This window comes from Talpa europaea (genome assembly GCF_964194135.1).
Source record: "Talpa europaea genome assembly, chromosome: 6".
NCBI classification, from domain to species: domain Eukaryota; kingdom Metazoa; phylum Chordata; class Mammalia; order Eulipotyphla; family Talpidae; genus Talpa; species Talpa europaea.
In genome coordinates this window covers 12,348,720-12,359,050 of record NC_140072.1, presented here as the reverse complement: position 1 = coordinate 12,359,050, position 10,331 = coordinate 12,348,720, and the positions used below count along the sequence as shown (strand labels likewise).

General features: G+C 40.2%; 1 protein-coding gene across 1 annotated transcript; it reads left to right on the top strand.

Annotated features, from left to right (window-relative positions):
• Positions 1-2,855: 2,855 nt before the first annotated feature.
• On the top strand, positions 2,856-9,091 carry WDCP (WD repeat and coiled coil containing; the record flags this gene model as incomplete). Its single annotated transcript, XM_084235179.1, has 2 exons — positions 2,856-4,673; positions 9,041-9,091. The coding sequence occupies 2 exons, from the start codon at positions 2,856-2,858 to the stop codon at positions 9,089-9,091; spliced, it is 1,869 nt and encodes a 622-aa protein (XP_084091305.1).
• Positions 9,092-10,331: the final 1,240 nt, after the last annotated feature.

Here is a 10,331-nt window from a genome sequence, read left to right as displayed (position 1 = left end):
TGACATTTAGAGCCTGAGGCATTGGACCATTATGCTTTCCAAAGGCTAAAATCCAAACTAAACAGTAGATTCTGGCTGAATACTGAAGCAGAGCCAAATAGTGCAACTGGAAGCTCATTAAAGCAACAGTACAGCCTGGGCTCTGTACATAAGATGATGCGAAGAGAGGTGTTCTTGTTACATTGCTGACAGAACCTACATTGTAATAATCACCAGAAATAAAGATGTGGGTCCCCCCACCCCCGTCGCGGAACTACCTAGGAAGAAAACTTTCAGTTGCTAAGTACTATTTTTATAAAATGTTAAAATGATCATTTATCAACATTAATTGTCCTTATGATTTAAATAATAATGTGAGTTCTTTAAAACATGGAAATGTGAGGCAATATGTATGGTTGCTTATGCTTTTTATTTTTTAACCATGTAAGAAAGGAGAAATGCTAGTTTATAGCTGCATTGAGATAATAAGTATTGGAAGGGGAGGGCAGCAAATCCTAATATAGTATCCCCATTGTTTCACTTATTTCTTAAAATCCTGGATTATTTAACAGCCTCAGAAAGTAAGTCCAGGGGCCTCCCTGGTGACGCAAGGGGTTAAGCACCGCACTGTGAAGCAATCCGCAGCCTCTGCAGCACGAGTTCGATCCCCAGTCAGCCAGAAAGCAACTCACATGGCGAAGCAGACCTCTCCTGGCTCACCCACTGCTCCCCTCAGCAGTGTATTTCCATCATTCCTCCTGTTCTGTTCCCCACTCTGTCTCTGGTGAATCCTCTCGCCCCCCGCATCTCTGGCTTGTACCCAGTTCTTGTATGTATAAATAAATAAATCTTTAAAAAAAAAAAAAAGAAAGTATGTCCAGATATAATTCAAGGGCCTTTACTGACTATGTATCATAAGGCATAATAATAAATATAAAAATAAAATAAAATGTAGTCAACACAACCCCTGGCAATTCTGTGACCCACTTGGCAATGCCTTATATAATGTAATGAAGTCAGAATACTCCATTTGAAAATACTTGCCAGCACTTATAATGTATGCTAAGCACTGACAGGCATAAAATTTAAGTCTCATTTCTGCTCTCAAGGACTTTGTTAGTTGTGGAAATGGGATATGGTGATTGCAGTAGGAAACGGAAGGTGTCACCTAAGTAGTTTAGATTCCAAGGACTGTAGGAGTTTCTAGTTCATCTACTGTTACCTGGAGGCTAAAGAAAGCCTCTCAGAGGAGATGGCATTTAAGCTGGGCCTTCACCTGTCACTTGTTGTTGGGAATGGGCCAGGCATCGTAACTCTGAAGATTAATAAGCAGAAATAAGATGGAGACACAGGTACATTCAAATGGGAAGTGTTTTGAATATCAGACTGAAAAAATCAGACTTGTATCCTCTAGGCCAGCACTGTCCAGAATTTTCTTTGATGATGGAAGTATTCTATTCTGCTCTGTCCAGTATGATAGTCATGGGCTACTTGAAAAGGGGCTTGTGTACTGAGGAACTGGATTTTTATTTTAATTGATTTAAATTTACATAGCACCTCTAGTAGGTGTTGTGCTGAATGGCACAGCTAAAGGCATTAGGTGACATCTAGCAGTTTTAAAGTTGATCAATGCCATACCTAAAAGGGCGTTTTAAAAGATGGACTCGAGAAGAAAAGATAGATTAGAGGTAGGGAAACCAATTAGGAGTTGATTATTTAAGTTTAAGATGATAGTGCTCTGAGCCAGGGTAAGAAGTAGTGGATTCAGGGCCTCACTGGTGGTGCAGGGGTTAAGTCTCGGGCGCTATCAAGCTGTTGCCATCCACTGCAGCACAAGTTCGATCTCTGGTCGTTGGCCATGGAGCTGACACACATGGTGCAGCAGACCTCTCCTGTCTTGCTTGCTGCTCCCCTCAGCACTGTATTTCAGTAGATCTGCCTGTTCTGCTCCCCACTTTGTCTCTGGTGAAACATCATAACCCTCCCTTCCCCCGCACATCTGGCCTACATCCCAGTTCTTCTGTGCATAAATAAAATAAATCTTTAAATAAAAAGTACTGGGTTCAATAACAATTCTGAGAATTAATAGGACTCGGTAACTGAGAAAGCAGGAGAGAGAAATGTCCAACTGAGCCCTTACTTATTAGCCTAACCTAGTTTATAGTATTGTTTCAAGGAGCAAATGCAACAGAGAATGTGAAAATATTCTAAAAATTATTGTGACGTTTGAATACGACGAAGTAGAAATAGCAATAATGACTTGAGTGTCATTTCAGAATAGAGATAAAAGCCATTTTGAAGGGAGCTGAGGAAATAAGTGATAATAAAGTCAAGGATATAAATATCAGCTATTGATTTGTTAATGAAAGGAGAATAGAAATTAGATAGTAAAGATTTTTTCCAAACTTTTTAATTTGGAAACCTCTAACTTGAAAGTTGAAATTACCATAAGTACTGACATGGCTTCCATTTGGATTCAACAATTATTTTGCTACATTTGTTTTATCTCTCTGCCTATCTATCTAATTTGTTGTTGTTAAACCATTTGAAAGCAGGTTGTAGTCACTATGACACTTTACCCCAAATTCTTCAACATGCATATTTTAGCAATAAGGACTTTTTCCTCTATAACCACAATACCATGTTCACATTTAAGGAAGTTAATAAGTCTGCAGTATCTTCTAATATCCATTCCGTGTCAGTGAGTGTTCTCTTAATCTGCCACGTTCCCCATCCTGTTAGCCCCTCACAGTATTGACCTGTGAAAGGTGTAAGTCTTTTATTTTGTAAAATGTCCTACTTTATGGATTTGTCTAATTATTTTCAGTGGTATAATTTACTTTCTTCATTATTTCAGGTAACCTTTGTCAGAAAGGATGGAGTTGGGGAAAGGGAGACTTCTCAGAACTGGGCTGAATGCACTATATCAAGCAATACACCCAATTCATGGCCTGGCCTGGACTGATGGGACCCAGGTAATCCTGACTGATTTACAGCTTCACAGTGGAGAGGCTGCATTTGGGGACTCAAAGGTCATTGGACAATTTGAATGTGTGTATAAGGTGTCCTGGGCCCCGCATGGCACAGCTGACAGGCCTGCCCTGCTCGCCGTCCAGCACGAGAAGCACATCGGTGTTTGGCAGCTCTGGCCCAGCACTACAGAGACCAGCCAGTGGCTGACATCTCAGACCTGTGAGATTGGAGTGTCACTTCCTATCCTCCCCCAGGGCTGTGTGTGGCACCCCAAAAGTGCTATCCTGACTGTGTTGACGGCACAGGATGTCTCCCTTTACCATAATGTTCACTGTGACAGTTCCCAGGTAAAAGCAGACATCAACACCCAGGGCTTCATTCACTGTGCATGTTGGACCCAGGATGGCCAGAGGCTGGTAGTAGCAGTAGGCAGCAGCCTGCATTCTTATATGTGGGACAGTGCTCAGAAGACTCTTCACAAGTGTTCCTTCTACCCAGTGTTTGAGGTGGACAGCTATATCCGCTCCATTGGGGCCACTGTGGACTCACAGGTCACCGTAGCCACTGAGCTCCCCCTAGATAAGATCTGTGGCTTAAATGCAGCTGAGGCCTTTGACACTCAGCTTTGTGGTGAAGACACTTGTTTACATACTTCACCGTGTATTGATGAAATATCCTCTGCGGATAAGGGGGCAGTCCCTCCTGAAACATCAGTTTCTCCCATTTCTTCTTCCTTTTTAGATCCTTTGGATCTAACTCATATACGTTTTGATAAATCCAGGTCTGAGGATAGTTCTCTTCTTTGTCTAAGAAAAAAGGGCCACTTCTCAGGAACTGGCTTTGATTCTTCACATTTGGTCCTTATAACCTTTGAGAAAGATGTTATTGGAACCAGAAAATTAGCCATTCCAGGTATTCTGGTTCCTGATCTAATAGCATTTAATCCTAAAGCACAGGTAGTGGCAGTAGCTTCTAATACTTGTAATATAATTTTTATCTATTCTGTCATTCCATCATTTATGCCAAACATCCAGCAAATTCAGTTAGAGAGTAGTGAAAGACCAAAAGGCATTTGTTTCTTGACAGATAAATTATTATTAATTTTGGTAGGAAAACAAAAAGCCACAGATTCAGCATTTCTTTCTTCTTCAAAATCTGATCAATATATCATTCATTTGATTGTTAGAGAAGTAATGTTGGAAAAATTGTCAACATTGAGTGAAAGCCAGAGTGACTCCTCTCCTTTCAATTCTCTGCTAAATATAACAAATAAAAAGCAGCTGATTAAAAGTCTGCCCCCAGATTTTTGTTTCCAAAACAGTTGGCTCTTGTCAACAGCTAATAACAATAGTCAAAGTGGCAGGCCCGGATGTACCCTTATTAAAGAAGTCAAAAGTCCTCCTTCCAGTATCCGTGATGACTTCATAGCCCTGGAAACTCTAGATGCTAAACCTCTTAACCAGCCGGAAATGCTGCCCAGAACCTGTAGTTCACCAGACCACACCAGCACCCTGGAACCTCCCAACTTGCTTCAAATGAAGAACTTACAAAGGGAAAAGGAAACTTACCAGCTGTCTAAAGAACTGGAAATTTTGTCTCGGAACCTGACTGAAGTGCAGCAGTGTCTTTCTTCACTCAAAGACTTCCTGCATGAGGGAAAGAAAATTTCTCCCATGTATCCACTCTTTCAGGATCTGCCTTATGTTCACATCACTTACCAGGTAACTTCTCTTTTGAAGAGCTCACACTAAACATAAAAGCTCCTGCAGCCAGAGGGTACTGCAAGAAAAACCACTTGATGAGGAAGATGGTGTTCTAATGGAACTTTACTGAATGGGGCATGTTATGTTGCAAGCAAGTTGCTATACCCTTCTAGTATACCATCTGCCAGCAGGCACCGTGATTATAAAATCATGTGCATGGTGTGGAAAAATGAATGACTCACTCATTCTGGCCACTTATATTCAGAAAAAAAGTTTTTTATTCTGTTATATTATTATGAAAAACCTTTTCCTTATGTAGTGCAGACATATACATTTATAAGAAAGCTTCTATTTCCTGAAAAATATAGATACAGTTATGTACATATGTACGTGTACAAATACAATATTACATAAGTGGGACCATATCATATTTGTGTCATAAACACTGATTTTCCCCATTGAACTTGGCCCTGGCCGCCTCCCTAACCCCTGTCCCAGTGACCCACTTTAACCAGCAACTTAGTGCTTAGTGTGGATTCTTCCATATCTTACTTCATACTCACGTAATCTTGCACAGATCTTTGTATATGGGTGTGGCGGCAGAGTTGGTGGTGTTCATCACTGTTTTACCAAAATGGGGTCATATGGTGCACTCCTTACTTCACGCTGAAAGTGTGCTCCTTCCGCAGCCATTGCCCTGTTGATGGACGCTTTGTTTTTAGTTCTTAGATACTCCAAACAGTGCTGCAGTAGTATTCGTATATGTATTCATACTTCTATTTCTGTTGGGTTGGTTCCCAGAAGTAGATAAGTAGATATGTAAATCATATATATTTATATATATAATTTTACATATACACATTCATACACTTCTACTTTTAATTGAGTTGCCAGATTGCCTTTGAAAGATGTTTTACTTAACAAGGCATCATCACATGCCTACCATCAACCTACGAGACTGTCCTTTTCCTCATATCCTTATCAGCCTGATAAATGTGAAGTGGTGTTTTACACTTTTTTAAATTTTTATTTCCTGTCTGTTAGTGAGTTTGAGTGAATCTTTATATTTTTGCCCATTTGGATGTAAATTGCCTATTTTTTTTTCTGTTGGATTGTAAGCTTATGTTATAGAAATTAATGTACATCATATAATACTCCAGATTTTCTCGCAATACTTTATTATTTTATTTTTTATATTTATATTTTAACAATTACATTTTTGTATATGGTATACTTCCATTTTCTGAGTTCGATAACCAGTTAAGCTAGAAGTATTATCAAAAATTCTTCCTTATCCCACTAAACTTGATCTACTAATTTTGTGATAGTTATATACATAAAAATAGAGGGATCTAATTTGGATATTCCATACTTAACTACTGTAATGCAGATTTCTTTTCTCGAACATTACCAGTACCACACTGATTTGATTATTGTGAGCTTATATATCTTCGTTTTATTTATTTATTTATTTATTTATTTATTCATTTTTAAATTCTAGTTCAGACTTCTTTTTTTTTTTTAGATTTATTTATTTATTTATGCAAGCACTGGGTACAGTCAGAAGCACGGGAGGGTGAGAGAATTCACCAGAGCCAGAGCGGAGAGCAGAACAGGCAGAAGGACTGAAGTACACTGCTGAGGGGCACAGCGAGCAGCAGGAGAGGTCTGCATGCCATGTGGGATCCTCGCCACCGGCTGGGGATCAAACCAGCGCTGCAGAGGCTGCGGGCAGCTTCACAGCCCAGCGCTCAACCGCTGCACCACCAGGGGAGGCCCTATATCTTCATTTTAAAACATGTTCACAGAAGTGTCTTTTAAAATGTTATTAGTGGATGTTTTTGATTTGTTCATCCTACCACCAATGGATACAGTTTTTCATCATTGAAATTGTTTCTCAGCATTCAGAAAGAGAGTAGTGATAATTTTAACACCTTGATCTACCAGGGAGGCCCAGATGAACTAATTTTTTTTTTTTTTAAGATTTATTTATTTATTTATACAAGCACTGGGTACAGTCAGAAGTGCGGGAGGGTGAGAGAATTCACCAGAGCCAGAGCAGGGAGCAGAGCAGGCAGAAGGACCGAAGCACACTGCTGAGGGGAGCAGCGGGCGGCAGGAGAGGTCTGCGCGCCATGTGGGACCCTCCTCTGGTGGCCGGGGAGCAGCCGGGGATCGAACCGGCACTGCAAAGGCTGCGGGCAGCTTCGCAACCCAGCGCTCAACCGCTGCACCACCGGGGAGGCCCTGGATGAATTAATTTTTAATGTGACTTTTAAAAATTTTTAAATAATTTTCTAAGTTAAATGAGTTTGACAACAGCTTTTTTTTTTTTTTTTTTTTCCCCCAAAACCTCTGGTTCATATACAACCATTTAGGATAGTCTTTCCTGGTACTTTTTCCCCAATAAGGAAAGCATGAAGTTTCTTAATTATATCTAAAACAGCCAACCAGTTATTCCTTACTATCAATCTGTGTCTCAGCCTGCCAGTCATCATCCTATAGTGTTAACTAGATCTTAGGAAGGCCATTTCCCTATGATAAAGACATAACCCTAAGGAAAGAACAGAGTAAAAAGAAAAGTAAATTTGGGAATATATTTGGTTCTGACCCTTTTGTTGTTTCAAATAATATAAGGGAAAAAAAGTCATTTAAAATTGAAAAGTAGGGCCTCCTGTGGTGCAAGGGGTTAAGTCTCAGCGCTATGAAGCTATCAGCAGCCACTGCAGCACACCAGCCTGGCAGGGAGCTGACCCACATGGCGCAGCACACCTTTCCTGGCTCTCCCGCTGCCCTCCTCAGCAATGTATTTCAGTCAGTCTGCCTGTTCTGCTCCCCACTCTGTCTCTGGTGAGTCCTCTCACCCCCTACACCTCTGGCCTGTACCCCTGCTCTTGTATGTATAAATAAAATTAAATATATCTTTAAAAAAAGAACCAAAAACCTGAAATGCAGTTGGTAATAAGTAAGAATTGGTAAAAAAATATTTATGCATTCTATAGTTAAGAAATATTAATAACTCCATTGCTTCTGCAATTAGTTTAATAACTTTTATTTTATATTTGAAGAAACCTGTTGTTGAAAAAAGAACCCTGCTTCTCTGCAATGGCAAACTAAGGCTCAGTACGGTCCAGCAGGCTTTTGGCCTCTCTCTTATCGAAATGCTGCATGGTAGGTAAAATTCAGAATTGTACCAAACCCACACCCTCCTCCCTCTACCACCTATTTCATAACTTTCACTGGTAGTGAAAACGAGGTATTCCAACCATTTGGAGATTAAACAGTTAGTAAGTATTAGTAATTGCTTACTGTATACCCAGGCCTGTATAACAAAACATGAAAAATTTGGAATCTACCTTTAAAGAACTTAGAACCTAGCTGGAAAACCTAAATGTGCACATGAAAAAACTAGAAAAGTTACAAAGCCATAGATAAAAACTGTAAGGAATGACATGAACACCCATTGCCCTAAAACCTAAAGATCCTAACAGCCTTGCAGGGTCTTTCTTAAAGCACTTGTTGATTTAATATGCAGCACACTTTGGACATTCCTAGATGGTTAGGGTCTGAGTCATGCCCGTGTTCCATCAGACAGGCGGGCAGTTTTGTTATGCTTCATTCTTTCCACTGTAACCACTACATTATAGCACCAGCATTTTTCCATTTTGATACATGCATTTTTGATATGATGTTATAATTGTCATTATTACTGGGTGGGGCTAATATTCTATTCTTAGGTATACAGTGTTTTACTTTAGTATGTTTTCTTTAACATTTTAGTGTTACAAATAATACTTAATAAAAAATCGCTGTGTATTTTATGTTGTTTTGGGGGACAAAATCAAAAGGTGAGACACATTAGACTGGAAAGAACCAGAGAAGGTCCGGATCTGTGCTATGCTAGAGGCCCTAGGTTACCCAGAACAAACCAGGATTATCTGGCCTATTCTAGTCTTGGTGTAGTCAGCTCAGCCTCCTTGGGTGTATAAAGGTTGGTATGGATCTAAGGAATGAAGAAGTTTCCTTCGTGCTTGTTCCCAACATCACATAGTTTCTGGAAAAACTGGTGAATAGCTTGTAGATAATTAGGTAGGGACACAGCACACTCAATCCTTAACATGTGTGCACACAAAGCGTTGTTCTGAGTGATAAATGCTTAGCCTGGGTGAAAATGTATGTCCCTTAACTGTGAGTAAGTTGTTAGCGTCCCCTTCCTGCCATATAACCTGGCTCAGTCCTTCCATCTTCCCATTCTCTGTAAACTTGTGATGCTTAGATTCAGTATTCTCTTCTACCTCTTTTCTTCCCCTAGAAACATCTTGTCAAGTTTCCTTTGTAGAAAGAAGTTTTCTTTCTAAGTTGCCTCTGTTTATTTTACTTTGCAGACTCCCACTGGATTCTTCTCTCTGCTGATAGTGAAGGCTTTATCCCGGTAACTTTCACAACCACAGAGGAAATAATCATAAGAGATGGCAGCCTCTAGATCCAGTGTTTTCAGAGCTCCCAGTCCTTCTCTTGAAGTTTTCAGAAACCTTAATTCCCAAGGTTTGGATGACTGTGCTAACCATTTAGGCAGTGTGGCTGGATATTGTTTGCGGAGTATGTGCTGCGTTGTTTTTCAGCTGAGACCATTACAGACACGATCTGTTTTCCACTGTGGACTCTCCCCAGCTGGGATTTGCACTTCACAGCAGTGAAGCACTTGCCGTAGTTGGCATGCCTGCTGCTCTCCTGCTTCCCCAGCCGAGGCTGACTGCTCTGTGGCTGAGCTCAGTCTTTATGAGATGGCTCAGAAAGTGGCTGCTTATGTATTCATGACTGCAGTTTTGTCTAAGGGCAGAATTCCCAGAACAAAATAATATTATGGTGCCATATGGATTGTGTTTTATTGTTTCTCTGAGGTTTTCTGTCCCTTGCCCAAAACTGTGTTAACGCTGTCGTAGAAGCACTTAAAAGGTACCTAACATTGTCATAGATCTTTTTCTTGGCTAAAGATGAGGGTAAGAAATGTTAGAGAAGCTGTGCCTCAGCATATCCTTTTTACCCCAAACCAGTAGGAATCAGCAAAGCTGGAAGGAAGACAGTGATCAGATCACCTTCTGCCCCCAGGGCTGACCTAGAACAGGAAGTATTTCTAGTGTTGGCTGGACCTCCTAGGATTTAAACCTAACCCTCTTGCTTCCTTCGAAAATTGTGATTTACATAGATCCAATACTCCTGAAGACTGGCCCTGAGCAAATTTCAAGTGTTTATAGACTCCTGGAGACTAGATCCATTGTTTTCAGCAAGTGCTGTTAGAAGTACAAAGCTGTGCACAGGTGAGGCCCAAGGCCTGCATTTGAGCTGCTACCACTTGTGATTTCTCGCTGATAAGCCTTTTTTAAAAAAAATGTTTTCCAAAATTTTCCTATTTTTCTCCCAGTAATCAATTCCCCTCAATTTTCACTTACATTTTGATATTTCTCTTTGTCCACTATTTAACTTTTAGAGACCAGCCTAGAGTTTGTGAGAAAAAGTTCTTCAGAAAGTTGGAAATTTCAGTGACTCTAAAGTAGCTCTAAAAAGTGCCAATTTATTATAATTATGGGTTAAAGTACCAGCTTAGCATGTTGGAAAAAAATTTTTCTTCCAGCTTCAGATAGACACATCTCTTCCACTGCCTTCAAATAGGACCAT